The sequence below is a fragment of the Vollenhovia emeryi genome, unplaced genomic scaffold (assembly GCF_000949405.1).
Source record: "Vollenhovia emeryi isolate VEMERY1.0 unplaced genomic scaffold, V.emery_V1.0 DF939155.1, whole genome shotgun sequence".
NCBI classification, from domain to species: Eukaryota; Metazoa; Arthropoda; class Insecta; order Hymenoptera; family Formicidae; genus Vollenhovia; species Vollenhovia emeryi.
Window position 1 is genome coordinate 1,835,121 of NW_011967211.1, and position 26,405 is coordinate 1,861,525.

At 43.4% G+C, this 26,405-nt stretch overlaps 5 protein-coding genes across 11 annotated transcripts; 3 read left to right on the forward strand and 2 right to left on the reverse strand.

Moving 5' to 3' along the window:
* The first annotated feature begins 982 nt into the window (after nucleotides 1-982).
* On the forward strand, nucleotides 983-5,814 carry LOC105565181. Of its 3 annotated transcripts, none has more exons than XR_001009176.1 (5): nucleotides 983-1,212; nucleotides 1,397-1,538; nucleotides 2,105-2,515; nucleotides 4,926-5,063; nucleotides 5,544-5,814. XR_001009176.1 is itself a non-coding variant. In XM_012018166.1 (4 exons), the coding sequence occupies exons 1-4, from the start codon at nucleotides 1,116-1,118 to the stop codon at nucleotides 4,966-4,968; spliced, it is 693 nt and encodes a 230-aa protein (XP_011873556.1). In that variant the 5' UTR covers nucleotides 983-1,115; the 3' UTR covers nucleotides 4,969-5,182. The 3 variants fall into 3 exon arrangements, 1 of the variants encoding a protein (XP_011873556.1); XR_001009177.1 differs by lacking the exon at nucleotides 5,544-5,814 and adding an exon at nucleotides 5,166-5,534; XM_012018166.1 differs by lacking the exon at nucleotides 5,544-5,814 and having other exon boundaries at nucleotides 4,926-5,182.
* A 512-nt stretch (nucleotides 5,815-6,326) lies between these two features.
* LOC105565182 (BMP and activin membrane-bound inhibitor homolog) lies at nucleotides 6,327-15,842 on the forward strand. Its single transcript, XM_012018167.1, has 3 exons — nucleotides 6,327-6,709; nucleotides 14,114-14,386; nucleotides 14,564-15,842. Exons 1-3 carry the CDS (start codon nucleotides 6,571-6,573, stop codon nucleotides 14,815-14,817), a joined length of 666 nt encoding a protein of 221 aa, XP_011873557.1. The 5' UTR covers nucleotides 6,327-6,570; the 3' UTR covers nucleotides 14,818-15,842.
* A 4-nt stretch (nucleotides 15,843-15,846) lies between these two features.
* On the reverse strand, nucleotides 15,847-18,356 carry LOC105565183 (mRNA-decapping enzyme 1B). Its single transcript, XM_012018168.1, has 4 exons — nucleotides 17,915-18,356; nucleotides 17,303-17,750; nucleotides 16,765-17,211; nucleotides 15,847-16,686 (listed from the first exon to the last, which is right to left on the reverse strand). The coding sequence occupies exons 1-4, from the start codon at nucleotides 18,121-18,123 to the stop codon at nucleotides 16,444-16,446; spliced, it is 1,347 nt and encodes a 448-aa protein (XP_011873558.1). The 5' UTR covers nucleotides 18,124-18,356; the 3' UTR covers nucleotides 15,847-16,443.
* Nucleotides 18,357-18,605: 249 nt separating this feature from the next.
* Nucleotides 18,606-20,474, forward strand: LOC105565184 (peroxisomal membrane protein PEX14-like). The gene is made up of 4 exons (XM_012018169.1): nucleotides 18,606-18,813; nucleotides 18,951-19,274; nucleotides 19,444-19,679; nucleotides 20,172-20,474. The coding sequence occupies exons 1-4, from the start codon at nucleotides 18,763-18,765 to the stop codon at nucleotides 20,338-20,340; spliced, it is 780 nt and encodes a 259-aa protein (XP_011873559.1). The 5' UTR covers nucleotides 18,606-18,762; the 3' UTR covers nucleotides 20,341-20,474.
* Nucleotides 20,475-21,100: 626 nt separating this feature from the next.
* LOC105565185 (CTD nuclear envelope phosphatase 1 homolog) lies at nucleotides 21,101-25,423 on the reverse strand. Of its 5 annotated transcripts, XM_012018172.1 has the most exons (6): nucleotides 25,093-25,170; nucleotides 24,864-24,978; nucleotides 24,324-24,390; nucleotides 24,006-24,207; nucleotides 23,698-23,915; nucleotides 21,101-23,215 (listed from the first exon to the last, which is right to left on the reverse strand). In XM_012018172.1, exons 2-6 carry the CDS (start codon nucleotides 24,918-24,920, stop codon nucleotides 23,070-23,072), a joined length of 690 nt encoding a protein of 229 aa, XP_011873562.1. In that variant the 5' UTR covers nucleotides 24,921-24,978; nucleotides 25,093-25,170; the 3' UTR covers nucleotides 21,101-23,069. The 5 variants fall into 5 exon arrangements, with proteins under 5 accessions (XP_011873562.1, XP_011873561.1, XP_011873560.1 ...); XM_012018171.1 differs by lacking the exon at nucleotides 24,864-24,978 and having other exon boundaries at nucleotides 25,102-25,419; XM_012018170.1 differs by lacking the exon at nucleotides 24,864-24,978 and having other exon boundaries at nucleotides 25,093-25,419.
* Nucleotides 25,424-26,405: the final 982 nt, after the last annotated feature.

Here is a 26,405-nt window from a genome sequence, read left to right on the forward strand (position 1 = left end):
TTCTTTTGCTATTCTTTGTCTTATATTGAATGACGTTCAATGATGTAGTGAAAAATCTGATAGATTTAGTTGACGACGAGATATACCAAGCGAACGACCAACCAAATGGACAAAGTACGTTTCAGTAACTATAAGGTTTGTACGTGTGAAAGAAATCCTTGTGCTCTCCCGTAAATCTTTTTCTCGTGGACACTCGATCCGTTTGTGCAGCAAGAAGCGATCGGAGAACAGACTGTTAAGCCTGACGCGACCTCGTTAAACTGTAACCAAGTGTCATTCCGATAACCCAACTCGGCGATCTCTTTCTCTCTTTCGAGGAGAGAGAGAGAGAGGTCGATAAAGAAATTGCAAAGAGCTCTGGTTAATGTTGCATGCGCAGGAATTCAACTCTCGTCTGCTGCACTTGAAAAGCTAATGACTGCGCGCCACGATTGAGTCATTGAATGCCGGTCAAACGGAAAACATTGCGCACGCTGCGAGAATAAGGCAAAGGCAGGAGAAAGCGCAGAACCGAACAAGGACCTTTGTCCTGTAATTGGCGCGTGATATATTAAAAGAAAAGTTTGCCTCGTTTTCTTGGATTTTTCCGCTAACGCGAGGACGCCGGCGCCGTCTCGCCCTCTCGCCATTCGGCGCCGTCAAAGTCTCGTTACGTCGAATCGTCTCTCGAAATATATAAAAGCGTACGTGGGGAGGAGTCGGCGTGTCGTTGTTCCAATAAATCGGCCAACTTTAGGAGCGCGACGGCTCCCGCCACTGTCGCGAGCGGTCCGTGGAAAAAAAAGGGGGATTCGCGCCAAAGGCGCGAGGCGAGAATAAATCGCTCCGCGACATAACCGGAACGACTGGGCACGCCGTGGCAACTGGTAAACGCCGCCGATGACGGAATGAAAATAGATGCAGGAGTAAATCGCGGCCACGGCGCGACGCTCTTTCAGTGGGAGGTGCTAAAATTAGAGGTGCCCACGTACGCGCGCGTTTCCTCCTTCCCCGACGCATTTCCAAATAGTCGTTTGAACCGATAAGACGATCCGCTCCGGCGCGTCCAAAGTCGCCCTGATTATGGCCCGTACCGCGCTCCTTCTACCTGCCGCCGAGCGGTAAACTCGTAAGAGATGCCCACGCGTCGATCGACAATCGGTCGATCGTTAGCCAGATACCTCCTCGCGGGATGCATCGTGTCGTTGTCGACGAGTCTCGCGCGAGTCGAAGGTAAGCGACCCTGCAAACTCTAATTGGCACAAAGAGATTAATCACCAACCTCCTATGCATTCTTTCCATGTAGAAGCGCAGAGGGAATTGATCCGTTCCTACTACTCGCAATTGACACATGTTGCTCTCTCGACCTTTCCTTCCGAGATTCATCTTATTTCTCACAAATTGCTCTCTTTTACAGGCAGGAAGTGCGTGTGTACGAGTAAAGCCTGCAAAGAAGCTGGCGTAGATACTTGTAGAACGAGATTCTTTTGCTACACCGAACTTATCGTCACAACGGCACGAGAAATCGGCCAAAGTACCACTACAAGAGGATGTACGGAGTACGTATATCGCACATTTACGCATCGTTCATTACTTTCTGATATATATCTAACCAAATTTTTTCCACAAGTAAATACCAATTTTGTCATACAAGTGCTTTTTATATCGATTAAAATGCCAAGAGACAAGATTTTAATTTGTCGTCTTGTGTAAGTTTGATCAACACTGTAATATAAATTCAGGAATGTGTGATGGCGCGCGAATAACCTTGACGAGATAATTGAGCGAAAAGGTTTCCGCGATTTTTATTAAGCGCCTCATTAATAACACTCTCGTGATCATCTTAAAAGTGGCAGTTACGGCAAGGATTTGCTCAACAAAATCCGGATATTATGTTAATAGGATTGTTTTCTGATATCCATTTTCTTGGCACAAGTTTTTGCTGCCCAATTCCAAATACCACACAAGTTATGTAAGCTAACGAATGGAAAATGTCAAGAATCGATGGTTGCGATCTCCACGAGATAGTTGGATGACATTGTTAGGCATCGCGTACGCACCATTAGCTATCGGCAACGCGGCAAGGCGGGACTTAATCAATTGATGCTCGTATTATCGCACACAGGGGTGCCACGCCATTGTTGTGCGAAACAAAGTCCTGGATCACGAGGTCGCGATCGGTCAACGCCGTCGAACCGTCGTCGGCAAGTCCCCGGGTTCTCGTGCCCTGGCCCAGATTGAAATGCTGCAACGGCCACGACTATTGTAACGCTGATGACAACGACGACGATGAGAACGCGAGCACGTGGACGCACGAGAGACAGGCTCAGATGCGTTCTACGGCGGATCGCGAGGCACCGATGGACGGATTAACGTCAACGAATACGACGTTAACGTTGCAGCCTGATCGAAAGTATCAAGATTCGAGAGAAGATCGACTTGTCCGGAATCACATCAGGGCGCTACATATCGCCGCTCTCGTCCTTGCTGTCGCAGCCCTCATATCCGTTCTAGCATCTTGCTACGTCGTTACAAGGTTCGCATATCTTTTTCTTCACACCTATATCTACTGTATGTATGTAAATTAATCCTTTCATTAATCGCCTTTGAAAGGTTTTATTTCAAAGAGAAATCAATACCAAGCCTTTCCAACTTGTGCTCATGCGTGGTAGAATTTGAAGATCAAAATCAAAAGAGGTAAAGAAAGATTTTTACAGCAATGTGAGACAAACAAGTAAAAGCTATCATCGAGGTATGTGTGTCACTGTGCGAAGAGACGTCGATTTGTAGCGCCGTAAGTTTCATGCTGCCTGCAATTAACATTGGATATAATTAACGATCGGCAAAGATAAATCTGTTCTCGAAAGCAGCCTTGGCGGAGCGCAGAGATCACCCTGTGTAACAGATCACGAGCATCGAGGCCACACAGCGAATGTACATACATATGTTATTATAGTAGCCACCTACACGGCGCATAGGACTCGTTTTTCCCACGTGAAACAGCTATTTATTTTGCCATTTCTCGAAAGCAAATCCGCAATACACCTATTAATATTGTGTTACGTCGAGCTAACCGCGCGTCGTCCAAACCTCGGATTTATGTCCGAGCGAGGTGTGAAAGGGCACCGGATAACAGTCTCGCAGGTAGACGGTCCTTTTTTTTTAAACGTACGGAAGCGAGAATCGAACGCACTTGTTCGGAGATAGGTCCACGTGTCTTACGACACGCTATGACGCTGTCCGAAAGCAGTGCGATCGTCGGTCCAGTTTTGGGCCTTTTACCTTGGGACTCTGGTTTACATAAAATTTTTTGAGGGTGGATTTTGGACATATAGGTGGTGGCTTGAGTCTTCATTAATGGATTGGTGTGAAAGATATCTAGGATTTTGAATTTTCGTTGCTTATCGGGGAGTTGGACACGGACATCTTCGGTAAAAAACCAGCGGTGTCCGTGGATTTTAACTCGGATCTTTTCGTTCATTTGTTTAGTAAGCAGCGCACATTTCTCTGCGCCACACTCGCCACCGGTTTAATCCTGCTTGGTCTTATTATCTTTATGGCTTTATTACTTGTACGTGCCAGTTTCGTGACTGGCTATCGATGAGCAACAATCTTTTAGGCTCTCTCTCTAAAAAAAAGAATTATTTAGTTAGATTCTTTCGTCAGGGTGAGACTTGGGTAATACCTCGAAAATGAAATAGAGCAACTCGTCTCTACGGATTATTTGCTGATCGATAGCGGTTGATCTTGAGATGAGTAGCGGTTAGTTTTTCGAAAGAGAGAACTCGCGGAGTGTACAGGACGTAACAGTTGTTAATATCACGCACATACACGATTGCGGTATTATTAAGTACATTTAGTAGTTTGCCTCAAGGGGGAATTGTAGATGGTCCTCCGGTCTAATTGACGGCATTCCTGCATTTTAGGCTCGTTCCTTATTATCTATCCAGTTTCCTTTTCTTCTGCTGTTCGACCGCACTTTCTCGGAGTAGTTTGTCGCTAAAAGCCGCCTTCTTATCAGTCTACCTCTCGGCGAGGGGCCCAATCCCCAGCCGTCAGTCATGAAAACCGTAGATAGCGCACGGCCTGGAGGCTTCTCACAGAGACCTGCCCTCTAATCTACCTTCTCCGAATGGTTAAGTGGGTTTTCGAGTTCGGGAATGTCTCGGTTCGACCCACCTCATATACACCTTGGTAAACGCGCGCGTCGTTAGTCTCTCATTCTTTTTTCTCTTCAAATGAATGGCATCGCGCGCGACCTCCGTGAGATTCCTCCGGTTTTTTTTTGCGTTTCATACGATAAAAGTGACTCTTTGTTAACTATTGTTGAAAGAACGCTTTAGCGCAGTTGAATCGTGCACTTTCAAATTCTATATCGCGAAATATAATAACTGTAACGGCTTTTCGACAGATTTCTTCCTACATATTGGAACATTCGAATGTAAATCACTGAAAAAAAGCAGGATCATCATTTCCCGGCCAAATAGAGACGTCGACTCGAACGATAATTGAGTCGAGTGTCATTTAATGGAACCCTTTAACCATTGTTTCGCTAACGACCGTTTCAGTTGCACGCGTTTTGTGTCCAAGGATTGTTTTCCATCACATCATTCACGGTTTCTAATCCTGGTCAGGCATATCCGAATAAACCTGTCGGGAGTCGGGACAAGATCCGGTTTTAAGAGGGCCGGAATCTCTCTGGCATCACGCGTGTCGAATCGATTTTTGATCGTGATTTATACACAGGAAGCTCGACGAGACTCACCCAAGAATACCGTGACGAATTCATTTCAACTGTAATTTAAATATACACATGTTGACTCCCTATCAGATACGGATCAAGTTAGAAATATACCCAACTTTTGACACAACTTGGGAAAACTTTGTACGACGGATACGCCCGCGCCGCGACGAACGCTAACCACGTATTCTATATTATATTGTAGATTCCTTAGAAGTAATGGTTACATAATGGGCACGGTAAACTAATGGTGAAGACGATGCTGAAACTTGGATGCATCGGGACTCGAAGGGATCGTGACTTTTCCTGCGAGGAAATAAATTAAGATTTGACAAGTTTATAGGTAAGCATTGCCGTTATGCCGGAAAACGTTGTAGTTTATAGTTGCATAAAGTTGGAATATATAATTATAATATGTTTTATTGGCATAAAAATAAATGTCAAGTTTGACGCTCGCGGGGATATAATTCTCGTCTCGATCGTATGCCGCTGATCGACTAACGAACGGAAAATATAAATAGAAGCCGGCCGTGCGGGAGATAACTGCTGCCGACAGGCTGGCCGCGAGTCTGTATTAAAGCGATTTTTTGTTACGCTCGCTGGATAGCTTTCAAGTTCCAGCAGTAGCGCCGGCATGGCTGTCGGAGATGGCGAGCGATCGAATATCGCGCGCTAATAATATTATCTCAGCGCGGATACTATTAACCCGTCGGCAGTCGAAACTGCAACACTGATTGATCTTGGCTGAAAATTGTAGACGAAGCTGTAAAAAGGCGTACTCGAGCAAGGGCTCCCTGTAACTGTAAAGTTTGTGTTTACTTAGGAATAACTAGATAGGCTGCGCGGGGAGAAATGTGAGACTCGACGAAGCAGCTCCACGCTGGTATCCTTTGTTCTATATCGTATGACTAACGGTGCAGGGCCATGAGGGCTCGGCGATCGGCATGCCAGGTGCCCCGGGCCCCTTTCGATTCGGGCTGTTTCAACGTAATTAGTCATCCTCCAGGACGCACATGCAACGTATATGTGCGCGCCGAAAGTCCTACGCCCAAAATGTCGGGAAAAGAAATGTAATTTTCGAGTTGTAAGGCGCAATATTGCATATATGTATATGTAGCGAAGAAAGAGCCGTCTGGGACGATCGACGGGGAAAAAGCACAGGCAAAGACATGTCGCGACGCGTCGCGTCGCGTCGCACCACTTTGGCGTCAGGGCTCTTGGCTCAGGCGCCATCGTCCCCTTCCGCGCCTCAGTTCTCACCGACTTTCCGCTGACAAATCGCACGCACACTATTTCGCGCTACACGCACACGCACGATACGATCGGAAGCTACGCGTTCCTCATGTGTACCGCTTCTTACATCGTTAACGTAAGTAGCGCGCAAGAGTAATCCAATTCCGATCATCTCGATACAAGTGGCAAGCGGAGCGGGACGTAACGCGTTCGGTAATCGACATTGGATCAGCCCGATCACCCGGGCGGCTTTTCTTTAAAAACCATTGTAAGCGGGTCTCGGAAACTCGGGCGCCGGCCGGTCGAGTCGTCGGGCCGAGCGGCGCCGCCGGCCGCCGGCCGCCGGCCGCGGAGCGGAGCGAGCCGAGTCAAGTGAGTCAGTCCAACTAGTCCAAGTAGTCAGTCAGCCGCCGGATATCGTCGGGGTAGCGTCGTGCGAGCGTCGTGCGAGCGTCGTGGCGGCGTCGTCGCGTCAATGCTCATGCCGAGGCGCGTCAATGGTGACAACGACCATCTCGACGCTCTAATTAGATGCCTGATTTTCCTGACGACGACGACGAACTCACCACGTGGACGGTTATCCCGCGATCGAGTCGATTTGAAAGCGAGTTGCCGGGATGTTGCCGCGCGACGCCTTGACTATCGCGATGGTGACGACAGCTCTCGTCGTCGCTGTCACCAGCGGTGCGCCAACAAACCTCGATCCGGAAGATTACGAGGTGCTCGCCGACAACAAGGCGAAATTGATCGATAAAGGTAAGACGAATTTTCACGCAGATGCGAATAATAGCTGTTATGTCGAGCTAGCGAAGGTGCGATACAAGTTGCGTGCGAGTGATCGCAGGAAACACGGCGCGTGCACGTGCTTGTTTTGCTAATTGTCATGAATTTCGCAGGAAAGAACTAACGATAATGCCAAGTTGGACCGATTGCGAGAAGGGTGGTCTCCCAAAAATACCCGAAACAATTGAGCTGCAAAAGGCCATTACGCGATGGTGTAAACGTTAACTATCTCGACGCGGGGGTCGGTCGCAATAAAATGGTTTACTCGAATCGAGCGCGAATTACATCGTCTATCTCGCAACATAGTGTCGAAGACGAGCTAATAATGAGGAAATTTGGCCGTTGGCACGATAGCCAGACTAGAAAAGACGATAAAACGGCGGGCGCCAGTTAGGCGCTGCATATGTATATGCATGATAAATACCGACACGCTTGTTGCCCGCGTTGCGCACATTGTTGCATCACGTCCGCGTGTCGTATTTTCATTTCCTCCTTGGATAATCCAAGTATCAATCGTAAGATTGCTTTTATTAGGGCGAGGGCGAGGGCGAGACGATGGTATTAGTCTTGGAGCAAAGCTGCAATCCTCGGTAATCGATATGTAGATATTGGCTAACAAGTCGTACATTTCGCTCGACGTTGGCCCAAAATTGACACAATATTCGTCGTGGTCGTCGGAGCCACCGTTGTCCGTCGAGTGGCGAGTGGCGCGACACGAGGAAAAATGCGAGCTCATCGACGCCAACGAGGAGAGTGTACCGCGTACAGCTGGCGCACGCACGCTCGCACGTACACAGCCTCGACTCGGTGGCGCCTGTCGGCCACACGGATGTGCATGCGTGCGTGACGAGTTTGTACCTCTTTGGCTATGTACGTCCCGTACATAAATACACATATGTGGTGTCCCACGAAGCGATCGCTATGCCCGGATTCGTAACGATGGGTCTGCCCCGCTTCGCGGAATTTGCCCAAGGATCTTTTCACCGAAATCATTTTCTGTTCTTTTGCCACGACGCGACAGCTCTCGATACATTTTCATCGACGTTGTACATTCCACCGTTAATTAAATAACATCAAAGTAATGGGCGCTTTCGCTTCGCCGTTGCAAACCATCTGTTTTGCTCAATCTAGATTGAGTCGACGAGCGACGCGTCAAGTTAACGACTCCTTCGATGGCCGCTGATGCGAGTTTTCCGTGTCGAGTTTCTTACTCGATATCTAATGGGAAGGTGTCATTGTTCTTGCTAATCTCTCGGCTCAACAAACTTCCTTACAGTTCAGTCAACGAGACTATTTTTCCTACATATATTGAATCTACAAACTAATTATTACTTTCTGAGCTAAGGTTGGATTATTGTTTTATTGTTAGAGGAATAATCTCCTCCGCACAATGTTAACTCAATATAATTTAACAATGTTTTTCACATCACGTTACAAGACATTAGACGTTTTCGTAACATTGATACAATATCGCAATGTTGTAATAAAACATTTCTGTGCTGAATGGGGGGGTAAATAATGTACCTTGGTTTCGGTGCTTGTAGTTACTTAGGGCCAGTTGACAAACACCGGTTAACCGTTGACCAGACCGTACCTCTTGTAAAAAGAGACAGAGAATCAATTGACCTTCGGAAAAACTTGGCGAGAGAAAATTTCTACACCCCGCCATTTTATCCGAAAAAAACAATTTCCAAGGCTTTCGAGAACAAGGGTACTCTGTAAAGGAGTGAACGCTGAAACAGACACGCGCCGGTAGTAGATTTGAAAGAAATAGACGGGGATAGGATGAATCAGAGCTAAGATAAAGGAATATTAGTTTTCGCTCGGGAAAATGTACGTATCGACACACGTACCTCTTTATTAGCAGATCTATTTGCATAAGAACGCATACGTACGGTGAGGTGTGCTCCCGGCCTCTCGCCTTTGTTATGTAAAAATTAGGCGCGCGCGCGCTTTCCGCGGCGCCACGTAGAATCACGCGTACGCGCGATCTCGCTGTAAATATAGCCTCGCGCCTCGGTATTCCGTTTTATTGAGCTCGGAACTTGACATCTCCAGTACGATCATTTTCATACAATACTCGCGCGCCGCGGCGATGTCTGGAGGAAAATGATTGAGAAAGAATGGGTGGGTATTAATAGCGCATCTCGATCGACGGTCGACGACATTTCCCGACTAATCCCGACGCGCGGTAACGTGTGTTGGTTTGGCGCCGAAAGCGCATTCCGCGCGATAGAGCTCGTGAAAAATGCGCGACGACTTTTCGCTATTTACAATCGGCTATCAATCACCGCGCGTTATATCCGTGGCATTCGGAATAGACGGACGCGCGCGTTATGTTAATGGCGCGCTTCGTATGCGGCGGGCGTCGCGCACAGGCACGCGCGCGGCATGCATGTGCACGAGAATCGAGATGCGTCGAATCCAAATGAACGAGCCATTCCGCGCGGCCGCTTGCAGTGACTCGGCGATCAACGAACTTGCGACTGGGTTAGATCCATCTGCATTTTCACGGTGTTGCTCGCAGTCACTCGTTGGACTCGAGAGTGCCGATAGCTAGCCAATAACGGCGCGACCGTTCTGGATCAATTAACGCGATTCCCCGAGCTTCCCCCTTCGCGCCACTTTTTGCTATGCTGCACCGATGACGTGTTTGCATCGCTCGAGGCGAGCGAAAGTAATCGCGGGATAGAAACGAGTCGCTCCGTTCTGGATTACTGCCAAGGCATGTCGAAGATTCATTCATTATTTCGCTCAAAGAGAGCCCATTTTTCGGCATATAGCATCTGCAAATGCGATCGCTCCAGCGATCTTCTCTTATCGATATATTCTAGGAATCAATGTCAACGCTTTCAAGGAAACGCCTTTACAAGCGCGCACAGCCTTGTTTTTCACTTTGCGCGCGATGCGAAGATGACACGTGTAGAATAAACGATTATGTAGCATTGTGTAGCACAGAGAGAGGATAGATAGCTCCGGTTTCATTGATAGCGCTCGATGAAGCGCAGCCGAATGAGGAACGCGATACCGTTTAGCGGCCGCTCCCGAAGCTCGGCCAACTCATATCTACCTGCTGTCATCAAGACGAAGAAGAGGAGGGAAAAGCGAAAGACGGTCTCTACCCTCCGGAAACCGAGGTCGGAGTCGGCGATTGTCGCTTCTTCCCCGTTTTACAGCGAGACACAAGGGAGCGAAGCACTTCCTTTCCACGTCGTATTAGCCTTTGTTCTCGCGATAAATCATCCAACGCTTCGGTAACCTGGGGCTTAGGGTTACCGCTTTGTCTCGTCCGCCAACTTGTTTACGCATCGCGAAGCAGACCGTTAAAAAGGAGGTTGTTGAAAACTGGCCGTACTGTCTCTCTCTCGTCATTTTAGGTCGGGAGAAAGAAATGAGAAAGCGGAAACATCGCTGCGCTCGCGCGGCGCGGATTCGAGGTCACGTCGCCGCGTCGACGATTCGTTTCGCGCAATTAGAGCCAGCGTTTTGGCATTTAGGCGCCAGCAGCTAGTCTTACCGAGCGAGTCAGGACTTGACGTAAAAATTTTCTGTTTAATCAGGAATCTCTCGAGCTAATCACGGGCGCTTTCGGCGAGCGATAATGAAAGATGGTCGCAGGTTGCCTCCGCAAAAAGAAAAAAAAAGAGGAAAATGATGATAAAGGGCCCCGCGCGCGTTCCTCTCCGAAGCAACGCATGTAATTTGGAGCAATTTGGCAATTGCATATAATTGACGAGGATGCCTTTTACTTGCCGATGGGGCCGCTCGCGTCGCGTCCGCATATCCGAGTTAAGTAGGGCTAATCACCGGGTTGCCGAGGCTCGGGAACATCAAGAGCCTGTCTTCTAGCGCCGAAACGCCGGGATCGCGGCGTGTATATACTTATGCCGGCCGTACGCTATATTCGGGATGCCGCGGCCTTAGATACACGTACCTGGGCCCCCTGTCCATGGAATGGCAGGGCCCCCGGAGCGAGGCCCTCCGCCTACTTCCCAGAACAAGGACCCCGGCTCTCCATTGTTCTTGCTAATTGCCACCCCGCCGTAACCATCTCGCTTCCCGAATCGTCTCGAGTCTCCCTCCCTCATAATGCTCGAATAGAGAGCCCGTCCCAACGCAAATACCACCTTCGATATACCACCACACTGTACCTTTGTGAAACGAGAATTAGCCGAAAGCAGCCCCTTTGCCCGAAGGAACATTCGTTGCTCGCATAGCGAAAATACCCGAGCTGTTGACCTGTTTCTCCTTCAAATTGCTGCATTTCGGGAACATAGGCGGCTACTCTTGAGGATAATCCCCCTGGCATTTGTTCATACGCCTTGTCAGCACGACAAAAGCATTCCTCGCGTAGGAGGATTATCGTCTCTTCTATACCGTACGATGACAGCTGACAATTTATTCAATTCGGAATAATTGTCTTGAGAAAAATTGGAAAATTTTTCCTAAATCTCGGTAACGAATCGGGGGCCCCACCGACGTCACTCGACGAAAGTTTCTCACGAATCTCTTCGGACCAACATAGACCGGTCCTCTTCGGCCTCTTCATCATCAGCGCTCTTTCGACCACTCCTTTCGCCTTTCCACGCCGATGAGCCGTCCCTTTTACCTTTTCGCATAACTCCGCGAGTTCCCAAGTCCCCTTCCGCTCGTAAGTGCAAACAGGTGTCTCGTCGCCGCGGATTCCCACGTTGTTTTCCGATTTGCAATCCATTTATAATCCTAATCGCTACTTTAGACGCTCGCTTACGATCTAACGATAAATCGAAACGGCTCACGATCAAGTACTTGGAAACCGTATAGAGCATAAATTATTAATTGGCAATCCTTTCGTTATCCTCGCGAAACAGAGACGCGACTTGTTCTCGCTCGCACACTAATTACCGTTACGCTCGGTAGCGCTAATTAGAAAAGCGCGTTTGCTAATGCATTTGGTTCAATACAGAGAGTTCGCAATGTACTTGAGCAAGGCGACGTTGCGCAATGTCTTCTCGTGAGTTACATGGATAATATATACTTGAAGAGACTCTACTCGTTAGCTTCATCATTGCGCGGCAGACACCGACGTGCGCTTTAGATACATCCTACATGTCCTACCCATATACATATACATATAATATACATAAACATGTGCATACGCATACATGGGTCGTCGGTCTCCTAATTGTATGTGCGCACGCACACACACACACAACACACAAACGGTGCCCGTTCGAGTCTCGCGCTTTCTATCCTCGGGCGCATGGCTCGGAGCTCTCCAGTATCGCGAATTAATCCTAAATCCGCGAATAAAACTCATTTTATCTTTCAAATCATCTTTTCGTCGCACTTGCATACGATAGTATTATCGATGCTCCCCGAGTCACGAGAGACGGTATTATCTCGCTATCTCACAACAATGACGAGTATGTATACGTTTAGTTACGATAGACAAAGGAAAATTGTGAAATTGTACCGACGTCAATTGCGTGCTTTTTTCATTAAATAAGGCCCATTTTTTACAAAGTGAAATAGCGCTTAAAATTTATGGTATGTACTGCCGAGTAGAAATAAAAAAGGAACGTCACATGATAATGGAGAAATCGATGAAACGTTCGATATTCGTTGATCGTCATTACATACACGTCAGTCTCGCCGGTGGGGTCCAATACTCTGAGGATTCAGGAACGAAAAAAGAAATGCAGGCGAAGAGAGAGAGAGAGAGAGAGGGTAGCTCGCCGAGGCTGGGACGGACCAGGTCGGACCAGCCTGGAGAATAATTAATATACCGTAGACGCATAACGAACGACTCCGCGATGCAGTATGTTTGTTTTCGGATGGCTCTTCCCCGGCCTCAGGCTTGTCGGTCGTATCTCTCTTCAGTCGGATCCCTCGACCTCCCGCTGCTTTCCCCCCCTTTCCCTTTTTATTTTAAACGCGCACACGCGTATGGGACCATGCTGTTCTTTGAATTTTTCTTTTCGAAGGCTACCGTTCTTTATTTCGACTCAACTGCTATGCTCAACGGTATGCCCTAAAATGCCTACTTACAAAAATACGTTTCGTACAATGTACATTCATGTTACTTGCAAATATAGAAAGAACTGTATCATGGCGGTTTTATTTTATTTTAAAAACCAACATTTTTCCTTCACGAATCTTTGGTCATTCGTTTAAAATGTGAAAAGTCGAAAGAGAAAGATTTCGTATGCATTTTCATCAAATAACTTGATAAAGTGAATGGCAGAGGGCAAATAAGGAGTGTTTCTGACCTGATTTCAACTAAAAACTGTGAAACATTTTTCTAACTTTCTAAAGCCACGTGTAATTTCCTCATTTGCGACACGTAATCGCGTGCGATGAAATCGTCAAGCTCTATTCTCTCTCTCGTATTTAATTTCATCGAATTGCATTGAATTGCATCGGGAGAGAGAAAGAGAGGAGATACACGCGCGCACAGCGGAGCAGCGCCGCATGCCTCTCCCCCCATATATCCTCTCCACTTTAATCTTTCTTTTGTGACTCGGCTGTTTTAGCGTTTTTTAGTCCCCGATGAGCTGGACCCCGACAGGCTGCGAACGGAGAGAGGGGCCGGCAGCCGGCACTTGCAAGGCTCGCTCGCAGAGAAAGAGCAAGAGAGAGGGAGGAGGAGAGTCAGGGCTTATTAGCAAGAAACCGGTGGAGAAAGACGAGGTCGCGAGGGGAACCCGGCAAGATGTTAGACCGGGGGTTGGGTTGGGGTAAACGAAGCCGAACATGCTCGCGGATAAAGATGGCTTCGCAATATCGTAATAAACGTTTCTCTCTCCCTCCCTTATCTCTCTTCTGCTCTCTCTCCCACTTGTCCTCTTCGTTTATTTCGCGCGGTCCTCATTAAGTTACAGCCGCGTTCAATGCAAGACTCTTCTCCACGTTGCTCACCTCTGAAACCAACTCTGACAAATATGTTAAATCTCTCGCTTGCGTATACTAGATTATACATATACATGGTCGGCCCAGAAAGTATCGGGACTGATTTTTTCTATTCAAAGGAAAGGTCTCTATGGGCCCCTGCCCAAATTAGTGGGGAATGTCAGGTATACGACGCGACCCAGCTCGATTCCCTCTGATGAGAATTCAAATTTCAGATATATGATTGAAATTTTTCAGAAAAACTCCGCTGTTAGAGGACACCACAAAACAACTGCTCACTCTGTAAAGGCTCAGAGGCAATAGAGCCGGGTCGCGTCGTATACCTGACATTCCTCACTAATGTCCCATAGAGACCACCGCTTCCCCTTGACCCCTTCCCCTTGACTAGAAAAAATCAGTCCCGATACTTTGTGGAGCGACCATGTATAATCCGATTTAATCAAATTTTAATTTAAATAAAAAATGTACGATTGTCTCTGGTTGCAGATTCCTCCAGAATGGTAGAAGTAAGATGCTTCTGCAATCAACCAGAGTGCGTTCCTCAGGGATACATGTGTCGCGGTAGGGGCTGCTTCACAAAATTACCATCGTACGCAAGCGCGCCGCTTTCGATAGCGGACCCTACTGCTCACAGCGGTTGCCTCAACGAAAGCTTCAAAAGTCGCAAGTGCCCCACAAGATTTCTCTGCTGCTATCAAGATCTCTGCAATCATGTGGACATTCCCGTGATGAAAAATAGATTCAATGATACTCAACGAGGTTCGTCAGAGCTCTCTTTTACCCTCTTATCCCTTTGATGCTATTAACAACACTCTCAACTTGTCATATCCATCACGTTGATTATCGTAAAATTGAATTGGCTAATCGAATGCAATTTTGTACACGCAAATATCTCTTTCTACACTTAAGAAAAAAATTACTTGTTAAACATTGTAGAGAGTGGCGATCAGCGAGCGTACTTGGCCCCGCAATTGCATCCACACAGTCGCGGAAGTCAGACCGATGGCTGGTTCCCGACGGCGACGATCATCGTGCTTATCTGTGGATTCATCGTCCTGCTTGTGATTGCCAGCTTAGCCTTCAAATGGCTTCAGCCTATGCCGGCGCAAAACGCAAATAAATTCGTGCCACATCGAACATCCGATAACGGGCCGCCCTTATTGGGACCACCGAAAGTGCCTCTGGTTTAAGAAATTTCCCGATAAGAGGTGTTTTAAGTAATAGTTTAATTAATTGAGAGCTGGCTACGCTAGTTTTGGTATATGACTCACCAATTCGGAGTTGCCATATACATGTACATATATATTTGTAATTTGCGTAACGAAGAGTATTCGTCGTACGCATCTAATCTTGAGAACGATGCGAGTGATCTTATTCCGATTTTATTTCGTTTGGACTCTGTTGATTTCTTACAATTGTTGAGTTATTACAGAGGCCAGAGTCATATACCGAGTTCAACAGCCATAAAACGGCTGTCGTGGAAGCTAGCGGGCCGTCGAAGGCTCTACTTGGCTGTGAATTCTACGAAGAAAGCAACTACTGTAAATTATATATATATATACATATATATATATATATCTCGTAATGATAACGTATTACTCGTTGCATTTCCTCGAAACGACGTCGCGCGGCACGCGCCTCGTCGCGAGATCAAAGAGTGAGAATGGGTCAAGAGAGAGAGACTTTTCGATCCTTTAAACATGACGTTACGACGACACAAAGCTTCGGTGTCGCTTTAGGATTGTAAATATAGATATGTATCTATGTATTTTTTATCATCTTGATAAACCAATATAGTGAATAAATTTCACGATATTGACGATCGTGTTGCTACGATGTGAGAACGTCCTTTAATGTCGCGCGACCATTGAACTCTGCTCCCCTAAGGATATATTATTACATTTTAATTGACACGTCAATAAAGAAAGGATTGTCTTTTGCAAACGATCCGTAAGAATATTACAAGAGAAAATTAATTTGTGATCGACATACCTTTCCAAGTTCAAGTCGATTTCAGTCACAGCCATTAAAATTTGTCACGCAACTTGTACGTATTTCTTTAGATATATTTTTAAGCGTATCTCATATAAGCACAATATTGTGATAGTACGACATAATAATGACTAAACAAATACGTAGATCTATCGAGACTTTGTTTTATACATGTTACTTGTGAGGAATGAAAGGAAAAAAATAAAAGTCAAAGTAGAGTGTATCTTGAGTGTACCTTTTCATCGCGTATTTTTGTTCATTGTGTCTGTATTTATTTGCTCCTTTTCATCGACAACATACACATACCATATTGGTATCCGGTATATAGGAAGGATACGTCATTACTCTATAAAATAGGTATTCTGTTTGGCCAGCTCAGAAAACAATGTCATGCTGTGTTGAAATTTCAATCATAAAACGTGCATATAATATGTTTGGCATCACAGCTTAAAAACGGTCCAATTTTATTATGTATATACCATTCAATGTTTACAAATTTCTCTCATACCATGTCTGGTTATGACCCACTGTTCGTTCTCTACTTTGTCCCGAAAGAAAGTGCATTGTTTTATAAAAATACTGTTCAAGGTATCGTATTGTATCCGTCTCCATTCTCTCTCATATCTGCTTTCTAATTTCTTCAGTCAAAAAAGAAATTTTCTTTTTCCTCGAAAGAAACGATTCTCATCTTGTCAATTGATTATCGGGCATGTATCGTTTATGTATGCACATAACGTAGGAATATTGAGATTTAGTTAATCCTTTCATCAGTCACAACCCACATGATGGGTTTCCTTTGTAATTAATACAATAACGTGGTGAGTTTAAGAAAGTATTTCTCCCAATGATTTGACGTAGGCCTCGTGAATTTTGTGGATAAAGTCTGGATCGCTCTTCAACAAATAAGTGAACGCTTGTAAAAGCTGAGACTTTGTTAGCGGTTCTAACGGTCTAGTTGCAACGGGTTCAGGTGGACTGGGAGCGGCAAACATGACGGGTGGTATTAACGCTGGTGCCGAGCCTCTTCCTGACAACGTAGGCGCCGCCGGGATAATATCGTCCGATGACTAAATCAAACAAGGGAGTATAATATACATATACAGACACACGTCTATATCGTCAATAACCAAGTAAAATTTTCTTACTATACTTCCGGAGGCATGAGCAAGCAATGACGCGAGCGGATTGCTACTGTTGGTATTGGTAACGTTTGAAACTTGATGGTTTCTTAAAGTCGCTACATTACAAGTCGGCGACTGTATCCTGAGAAATCCAGTCGATCCGTTTGAATCGTTGACGTTTTGGGCGACAGGTCGTGGCAAATCTTGAGAGACAGGTGCAGACGAGGACATAATCGATTCTGGTTGAGGAGTCACTTTGTTTCGTCTCTTTGACTTGTTTGTAGACGGAATCGCCGCCAATTGCGACTGATGAGACGGTTGGGGCGTTACAGACCTTTGCTGTTTCTCAATATGTTCTAAAGTATGCGCTGCCGGATGAGACATTAAACGTGCCAGTAAAGGCTTACTCTCGACCGCAACCGTACTTCCTGGAGCAGGTTGGTCACCTGCTTTGAAATGTCCCGTATTCACCTGGTCGACACAATATACAAGCGACATGGAGGATATGTCAAGAGATGTATGGGATATGTCAAGTAGAGAGCAGATAAGATTGGACGCTAACCTTGGCTTTAGCAAAGAAGTCCATTACACTCTGGGAAGTGACGTCGGGTCCTAAGGGAGCGGCTAGAGGGCCAGAAATGTTATCGATCATAGGTGTAACCGATGGTGATTTTAATCCCGTAGTCGCGTTACCAGTAATGCTATCGCTTCCTCTGCTCGTGTTAAAGTCCTCTTGCGCCTTGCTAAGCATACTGAATATATCGACATTGTTTACGCTAGGTCCCGAGGTCTTTTTAGCCTTAAGTAACGGCTTGTTGGTGACCTTGCGACTTTCCTCGCACTCCTTGAGCAATTTGTTCAACATTTTGGCGATGCGTACGCACTCTTCCTTTTCGTAAAACCAAATGCCGTAGATATTGCATCTGGAATTTCTGTATAACAAAAATGGTTCCTGCAGTTGCAAATCCAAGCCCGAAGCAACCGGCTCTACTAGATTGTTTGTATTCAATCTGTAAGAAATATCCATTATTTCTTATTCGGTAGATGCTAAAGAGACTGAAAGAGATACTAAACTCGAATCGCGAATTGGAGATAATTTGCAAATCTGTCATTACAAATCACGCATTAAAGGTTTCCCTGGACGGTTGGTATACAACACCTCGGTGTATACTACCTGTTCATTATGAGAATACTGTTGTACGGCTCGCCGCTTCTCGAGTACAAGAACAGAGCGCCCTCAATGTCGGTCTTTTCCCATTCATTTTCGTCGGCGTTGAACGTGTACAGAGCGACGTGAGTCGCAGTTTCCAAAATATCCTTCACGTAGGGGTCAACTCCTTTCAAAGCAGCCACGTTCATCTTCAGCTCAGTTCGATCCGTCATGATTACAATAATGATAACGATAACGATGATGAGTTTAAAATAGCGATACTCGCCAGTCGACAATTACAAACAGCTTAGCGTTAACCCGGCACTTTCTCTATCTTTCCTCCACTGGCTGAGATCACCAATCGTGGAGAGAGTCGTATTTTCAAATAACTCCAGAGCAGCTGCTCTCGCAATAAACGCCATACTAGATTTCTATACGATATTATATAGGATACCATTGCGTGCATTGGTTGCGTTTAGAAAAAGCGGCTCGGCGGTTCTTCAATACCATTGGTTCTTGCCCGTGATATTTGCCCGGATCCAAGTGTAGAAACCAATCGTCATTCGCTCAACGCACACAGAGCCCAGAGTCTGACAAGCGTCCCAAAGATGGCACTATGTCTTTTTTCTCTCTCTCTCTCTCTCGTACCGTTATATATCGGTAATGTAGACAACCACAAGTTTGACATTGGGAGGGAAATGTAGATAGCGCTTCCTCGATTTTAGTCGCGCAAGCGTATTTCACATGCACGCGTGCATTGTAATTGTTTTATCAGGAAAATGTGATTTGCAGTTTGCAATATAGGACCTTGCATAGTAATGTTCTTTCGATTGTAACAAGTGTGACAGTCGAACGGTCAAAGGCTAGTCAGAATGACCGATCAAGATACAAATGATAATACTCTTCCGTTACGGGAGAGTTTGGTAAGTTATTTATTGCTCGTTGGTTATGGAAATTTAAAAAATTGTACCATACAATTATTTTGTCAAACTCGATTACGCATGCACCTAGCTAAGCATTACATTAATGTACACATTGTAACATGTTATCATTGATGAAGGTGAAAACTGCAGTGCAATTTCTACAAAACCCTAAAGTGTCGTCGAGTCCATTGGTGCAAAAACAAGAATTTCTTAAGAGGAAAGGTCTCACGGATGAGGAGATTAAAACAGCTTTCAAGCTGGCGTCGGTCGACAATGTAGCTGATCGCAATGCTATTCAAAGTCAGAATCCATACACCGCTGTACAAATGCCATCAGGATCCGTTTATCCATATCGTCAAATGAGTGTTTACCGACCAACGTTTTTGCACAAAGTCAAAGAGATCTTTAATGCAACCGCATTAATTGGCGTGACAGTATACTGCGCGTATTGGTTTTATAAGGTATCTTGTGCAGTCCAGACAAATTTCAACATTTTTATTTCTTTTCTGCAAGACATTTCAACAATTTTTCATATTAACCTTTCCATTCTCTAATTCTTGGTATAAAATACATATGTACATTTGTTGTTTTGCTTGTGTACCGAAATACATGCAATTCCTTATTTTGCAGAGATTTATAGAACCCTTCCTGTTTGGGCGGAGAAAGAAGAGAAGCGTTGAAGATAGGGTAACTGAATTAGATAAAACCGTCCAAAGTTCTATGAAAGAAGTGAAGGATTCCATTTTGAAAGTAGAAGGCGAAATGCAAAAGCTGTCTCAGCATCAAGCATTGGATCCAACTATCCCACAGTTGGTGCAAGAACTTAAACACGACTTGTCTAGTCTAAAAGCTTTACTTTTGTCAAGGTATACTTTCCTTTTTCTTTTTATATAAAACTTACATGTCTTATCTTAAATCTATGATATATACGTACGTGTCATAAGAGAGCGATGATAGATCGTCAGTAATAGCAATTTATTGCCATACAATAAGGGTTCATTTAAACATCATCTTATTCTCGTATATGATGCTCGCTTATATTAACATCATTATTTTTACAAGAGATCAAATGTCGTCACAACCTCACATTCTCATACATATACAATTTTATCTGAAATTGTTTAAGAAATGGAGTTTAAGAAATAGTCTGGTAATTTTCATTTAAACAAGACTTTTACAGAATATAACTTGAAAATATAAATTTGTGCTTATTTCTATTTTTGACCATTTGCATTTTCAAGTAATGAAATTGATACAGATTATAGTACGCGTATCTTTTCCTACATCGTGAATTTAACACATAAGAAGAATTAACTACAACTCGATATTTTTATAAATTCATTCATCTCTTAAAATAGAAAACAGTTTCCTACTGCCCCAGCATCTATACCACCATGGCAGTTGGGTGCAACAAATGTAAGCCAAGAGAAAGTAACGGAACGAGAAGACGATGCTGGAAGTGGTAGCAGTACCAACAATTCGGACAGTTCTTTGGAAATGATTCGAGAAGATCCACCCAAAGAATAGGTTTAGGAGAATTTTCAGTCTATCGCAATTACTTCCATAATAGAGTCTTCGATATAAGATATACTCGATATAATATATTGAAGCAAATGGATTATAATTTCAATAGTACATGGTATTATGCTTCATATTATTTTTATACAGGATGTTGGAAAAGAAAAGTTTAGGACTAAGATATTAATTCTTTTTTAACACCTTGTATATGTATGTTAGTAGCATCAATCTGCATTTTTGGTAGTAGTATTCATAACTTTGTACAGTTAAAGTGTTTTAATATTTATGAAACAATGTTCCGTTATAAAGAGCAACTTTTAATACGTATAACGGTGAAGAATCGTGAAATTTATACCTCAGTTGTGTCATTTACTACAACAATGTGACAAATCGATCATATGTATTAGACTCGATTGCAGATTTTCTTGCAATTTTCTAATAAAATGTTTTTCTTGTATAAAATCTAAACAGGCTGTTAGTAGTTTCTTAAAAAAATTAATTTGCTTTACCACACTTTACCACAGTACAAAAATGTAAGGGAGATAAGGAGAAGAGGGAAATGGGTAATTAGAAATTTTTTACTCCTCTGAAAAGATTTTACGTGAGGGAAAAGCGATATTTTCCATTTTATAATTACACATCTAATGTATAAGAAGCGTCCTTGGAAGGACTTGCGAGAATTAGGTTTGGTTGTTTTGGAGACAAATCGGTATAAAGATGTAGCAATTTTCTACATCATCATGAAATAAACTATTTAATATGTGTAACGTATATGTAAATGTTAATATTTTAATCTAGAGTTAAAAACATCGAAAACAGTTACAATACAAAGTATCGTGTTTAATATTGTAAATTTTGTATCGAAAATGGAATTGGATCGTACTATAAACTGAGAAGTTACTTTCACATATAGTACTTGTCCGCGTTACAGTGCAGACAGTGTTGTGTGTACAGATATAATTTTATTGAATAAATTGAAATAATTAATTTTACTCTTCCATTTTACATAGAAGACTGTTATATGTATACGCATTGCCCATGGCTCGTGTCTCGCGAGAACAATTGTTATTTACAATAGAGAAAGTATATACGTTGTACAATACATAATGACAGAAAAACGATAACTTCAATTAAAAAAATCTTTATTGAAGAATGACTGATATCGCTAGATCTTGTACACATGGGCGTATTGTTCTTTTTCAACTTTTTAAATTGAATAAATTGATTTTACATTTTATGTATAAATGCATGTGTATGTGTATGTGCGCGCGCGCGCACATATACATACACCACACATGTAGAGATATTAAATTAAGTCCATGTATTGTAACTTACTTATGTCGATCATTCATACAAAAATCAGTCATACTTGAGTTGCGTCAAATACACCCGAGTAATATGTACAGACTGTATAATGTTCGATATTATTGTTACATCACTAAACAAGCAAACAAAGTACATAGATGTGTGTACGCGCGTGTATGTGTTATGTGTGTACATGTATGTGTACAGTCTGCTATTATATCGCTTATATCGCTTACAAGGAGAGCTCATGATATGTGATAATTCAATGTTTTCACCTTTCGTGAATGTGATATAAACACGTTATACGTATAATCAATCGAATAAATGTGTAAATTAAATGCGAACGCGCTTTTTAAATTAGAGAAAAATTTGTCTACAACACCTTTACGCAACACATTTCAAAAGTATTTGCAACTATTGTAATTGAGTACTATATTGGTATATAAATCATCCTTGCCTCAATCTTACAGTCTCATGGTTATTATTTAGAAACGAAAGTTTAACGAAAGTTATGGTGTCTAATAAATATCTAAACTAGTGTTAGTGTCGGTGTTACTTGATGTAAACTACATCAAGATATTTACAAACATATTCTTTTTTACATTGTATATTTTTTCGTTTATAAATTTATTAATTGCAATTATTTTCTGGAGAAATGGAGAAAATGAAAAGTCGCATATTATAAACTCTTCTTGGGAGAGCGCACTAACGCAATCAACCTTATAGATCATAATTGCATACATGTAATATTCCATATCGCGGAAGTTTTGACGAAAACAGATGTCACATCACTCTTTCCTGGTTTTATATTAATACTTTTTTTTTATTAGATATAACCAGGATAGCTGCCTCACTGATACAGTGAGTTACAGCGAAATCCATTTGACTTAGGTACATCTCTCAATCTTTCTCTCTCTACATCCTAGGTTAATAATATATAATAACAAAAGTATTTTATTCCAATGCTTTAGCTTCCATGATGTGCCGCCAAAATATATAAATAAAAACTGTAAGTATAATCCTTATCTAAAATGAAAAATCTTGCGGGCTAATGCGGTTCTACCTTATTTTCGTATCTTGGTCTTTGGTAAAGGCTTATTTAACAGAAAAAGTAAAGAACTTCGCTCTATAATTTTGCATACATGGACTGTACAACGCAAAGAATTATCCTAGGATGTTTTGTGCTGATGTAATTATTGGCTGAATACCCTTCGATATTTGCTCGCCGCTGTTCGTTCGAGCATAGAAAAACCAAGGACTGAAGAAGGGGGTTTTTTCTCTCTCGCTCTCTCTCATTGTTTCTTATTATACGGGTAGCGACCTAATGTTGCTATTAATTAATAACAATAATAATCCTAGGCTAGACACGCTAACTGAAACTGCTAGTAGTTTCAATCCTAGAATATCTAGTATATCATTTAATCTCGGCTATGCTACCAAGTATGATGTAAGTGTAAATTCCTTGAAAGAACGGATCGTACATCCTGCGTGAAACGAAGAGCGTCCAAGACTGGAAGTAAGCTCAATAAAGCGGTGTCTCCCGCATCGCTGAACCATGACTTTATGGGTATCGCGTTGTCTATGACATAAAAAAAGAAGAGACAATGATACAATAAAGTAGCGCGTTATCAGTCTGTTTTGCTTCAACTTTATCCTACCAATAATATTACGTGCATTTCTGTTATAAAACAAAGCAAACCATAAGAAGATAGAAAGTCTCTCTTGTCATTTAAAAAAAAGAAAGACGCGCAGACTCTATTTTCCAAGTAATCTACGCATTGTACATTATAGTATCGCATGTCTTTAAAAAATAAGATTTGTACTTCACGTTTGCCCAGATACCAGATTAAATACGATATCGTTAAGTTCGTTCATTTCTACAAAGATAAAATGATATATCGGTGACGCGTACAAGTATTATATATATATATTAAAAGATATTACATGCACTTTACGCAGTTTGAATATTTAAAGGGAAATGGAAACGACTAAACTGTCATTCTATCAAGTGAACGCCAGGCGTGATAGAAGAAATTGCATTAAAATGGTACATATACTTACGTGGATAGGCTCTGTAAGCTCCTGGACTGTTATCAAGTATAAAGACTGAAGAGAGATCTGAACAGATTGCTGATAAATCCTTGGTATAGGAACCCATTTCTGGCGTACAATGTTGTCTATAATATCTGCGCCTTAAAATACCTCTGTTATTATCTAATTTATCCGCAACTGCTGCTCCATATATTTCCATGGATGCAGTAAAGACTACTAGCTCGTACCTATGTGATACAGATAACGAGAGAAAATTATTATTATCTTAAAGTACAAGTGAGAAGAACCGATACGTTTCTGTTTACGACAATACTTACCACTGACTAACAATATCCAAGAAGAAGTCTACGTGTGGTCTTTTATGGACAAAAAATCTAACAGGATGTCTGTCTATCGTCACTTTAAGAACAAAATCTGGAGGCGTACCAGGCCTGACTGTTGGCCTTGCTACTCCGTCGTGATGAGAGTGAATTAACGTTTCGTCTAAATCCAGTACTAATACTTTTCTGTTAACTATACCTGCAACATTCTTGTATTGTACACAAATATGGAAAAACATTCAACACAACTAGTAATAAGTATAATAATAATAATAAGGGACAAAATTCATACATTGCTTTTATTGGGGTACCTACTAAGTCTGTGCCTAGATAAAGGTGAAAGCGGGAAGATCTCGTATTTGACTGGTTGCATCTGTGAGATCTAAAACAAAAAGAGATCAAGATTGTACTATTGCGATATATAATATATATCAGAAAATGTAAGAGGTCAAATTTTTCTTTAGAGAAAAAAATTAATACTTTTTCACACGAATAAAAAAGTGGCTATTTCGATGTCGCAGTATGGCACGTGTTTGGAGTAATATGCAAAATAAATAAGAATATAATTTATACGTAGATATTAAATGATAGCATTAAGTAACTACTTACACCTCTAACTTGCATCTTGTAAACAGACACGAGTCACATAAAAAGATAAATATTTCTCACGAGAGCAACTGGTAGTGCACGTTTATAGTTTCAAAATTGTAATTTAAAAGATTCACTTTTAAATTCGGTTAAAAGGAGGGAAGAAAACCGAGTTCCTCTTTCCTTGATAAAATAAATATCTTTTGGGAATGAAGGAAAAAAAAGAATTTTCTAAAATGGTTGTTGAGAAAATTTTCATTTCGCTACATTTCGTCTGGTAGATCGAATGGAGATTCGATCTACGCGAGGTGGAGGTCGTATCATCGAGAGTTGCCATCCAACCGTCGTTGGAGAGTGTTACATCAACAAACGTCAACGATATCTATATCGTGATAAAGGAGTAAAGTGAGGAAACGAATCGGCCGGATAGCTCCTAACATGACTCGTGTTTGACTGCGGTAGAAGGCGCGAATAGAGGCGCGAAGCACCTACTTACGGCTCTAACCTGCTTCTTGAGTAGAAAGCAGATGCAGGTCCACACACGGGAGGCCATTAAGAGGAAAGCTCTCATCCCCATCTGCAATTGCTTCAGCATCTCTACTGTTCTTCTCACCGGGCCCAAGTCCGGCAACACTTGATCTCCAGTGTCGAATCTGTCCGCTGGCGTGTGTATACGTGCGTGCACCTTTTTCTATCCTTCCCCCGCTGTGTATTGCCCGCTATTCGCCGCCCGACTCGCCAACTCGCGAATCGCGTCGCGAGTGCGATCTGTGATCCGTGCGATACCTGCTCGCCAGTAGTCGCCAGTGCCCGTCGCCGCCGCCGCCGCTGCCGCCGCCGCCGCCGCAGCCGCAGCCGTAGCAGGCGTAGCAGCAGCCGCCGCCGCCGCCACCGTCGCCGCCAGCACTGCGAGTGCCGAGTGCCGAACAGTCGCGAGAGACAGCTTTTTCACTTATCGTTAACAAATTCGTCAACACTGCCGCGAACGAGTCAAGAACTGACGCGAGTCCGCCGTCTTTGCACCGGTGTCTGCACGACGAGTCGCGTTTCGCACGTGTTAACGCACCTCACCGTGGCTCTTTCATGTTTTTGACAAAACCACAGAGTACGAGTCTTCTTACGCGCACCACGCAACGGCCGCCATCTTCCGCGCATCGACCCAATTTTTCCGTGCGCACTGCGCTGCTCTCGCGCCTCGCGCCGCTCGCCGCTCGCCGCTCGCCGTTCGCCGCTCGTTGCGTTTCATTATCGAGAGAGCCTTTTGCCTGGGAAAAATCGCTTCGAGACATCGTTCTTTCAATATCGCGGCCGCGAAATATCGGCTCCTCTGCAAAAGATGATAATATACAAAAAAAGTAGAAATTTTCTAAATATAGCTCTTACGAAATTGTGAGAAATGAGAAAAATTGGACGAGTCAGCGAGTGAACGATACGTGAGGGAGATACCAAAGCGTATTTTTTATGAGGCTGTTATACATTCATAAATCGCAGGTTAATTCCTACGAAGCTGGATCATCTGCTAAAATTAGAGATTTGCGGGCACCAAGGAGACCGAACTGCCCGTAATCAGAGTGGGCCGACATTTGTGACAGCCAGTCGTTCTGAAAAGAGATTACTGAGGGCGCTGTCATCAACTAACTCCATTCGCATTCGTACGTGACACACGGTTGTCATATGCATGAAGCTTTCGTGGTTATATAATATACGTCTGATCTGTAAATTGGAATTTTTGATAGTGCCACTTCTTTGCTGATCATGTTCTCCTGATACTTTGCCAGTTTCTCGATTTTCGCGATTTAAAGTTTGAAA

Bases quoted from the DNA above. Each gene is read 5' to 3' on its own strand.
- LOC105565181 (XM_012018166.1), top strand. From the start codon at position 1,116: ATGCCCACGCGTCGATCGACAATCGGTCGATCGTTAGCCAGATACCTC. The intron at 1,213-1,396 runs GTAAGCGACCCT...TCTCTTTTACAG, and splicing joins GAGTCTCGCGCGAGTCGAAG to GCAGGAAGTGCGTGTGTACG. The intron at 2,516-4,925 runs GTTCGCATATCT...ATTATATTGTAG, and splicing joins TCTTGCTACGTCGTTACAAG to ATTCCTTAGAAGTAATGGTT.
- LOC105565185 (XM_012018170.1), bottom strand. From the start codon at position 25,191: ATGCTGAAGCAATTGCAGATGGGGATGAGAGCTTTCCTCTTAATGGCC. The intron at 24,208-24,323 runs GTAGGTACCCCA...AGAATGTTGCAG, and splicing joins TTTATCTAGGCACAGACTTA to GTATAGTTAACAGAAAAGTA. The intron at 23,916-24,005 runs GTAAGTATTGTC...TGTATCACATAG, and splicing joins TTGGATATTGTTAGTCAGTG to GTACGAGCTAGTAGTCTTTA.
- LOC105565183 (XM_012018168.1), bottom strand. From the start codon at position 18,123: ATGACGGATCGAACTGAGCTGAAGATGAACGTGGCTGCTTTGAAAGGA. The intron at 17,751-17,914 runs GTAGTATACACC...TATTTCTTACAG, and splicing joins AGTATTCTCATAATGAACAG to ATTGAATACAAACAATCTAG. The intron at 16,687-16,764 runs GTAAGAAAATTT...TGTTTGATTTAG, and splicing joins CTCATGCCTCCGGAAGTATA to TCATCGGACGATATTATCCC.
- LOC105565182 (XM_012018167.1), top strand. From the start codon at position 6,571: ATGTTGCCGCGCGACGCCTTGACTATCGCGATGGTGACGACAGCTCTC. The intron at 6,710-14,113 runs GTAAGACGAATT...CTCTGGTTGCAG, and splicing joins GGCGAAATTGATCGATAAAG to ATTCCTCCAGAATGGTAGAA. The intron at 14,387-14,563 runs GTTCGTCAGAGC...TAAACATTGTAG, and splicing joins ATTCAATGATACTCAACGAG to AGAGTGGCGATCAGCGAGCG.
- LOC105565184 (XM_012018169.1), top strand. From the start codon at position 18,763: ATGACCGATCAAGATACAAATGATAATACTCTTCCGTTACGGGAGAGT. The intron at 19,275-19,443 runs GTATCTTGTGCA...CTTATTTTGCAG, and splicing joins GCGCGTATTGGTTTTATAAG to AGATTTATAGAACCCTTCCT. The intron at 19,680-20,171 runs GTATACTTTCCT...CTCTTAAAATAG, and splicing joins AAAGCTTTACTTTTGTCAAG to AAAACAGTTTCCTACTGCCC.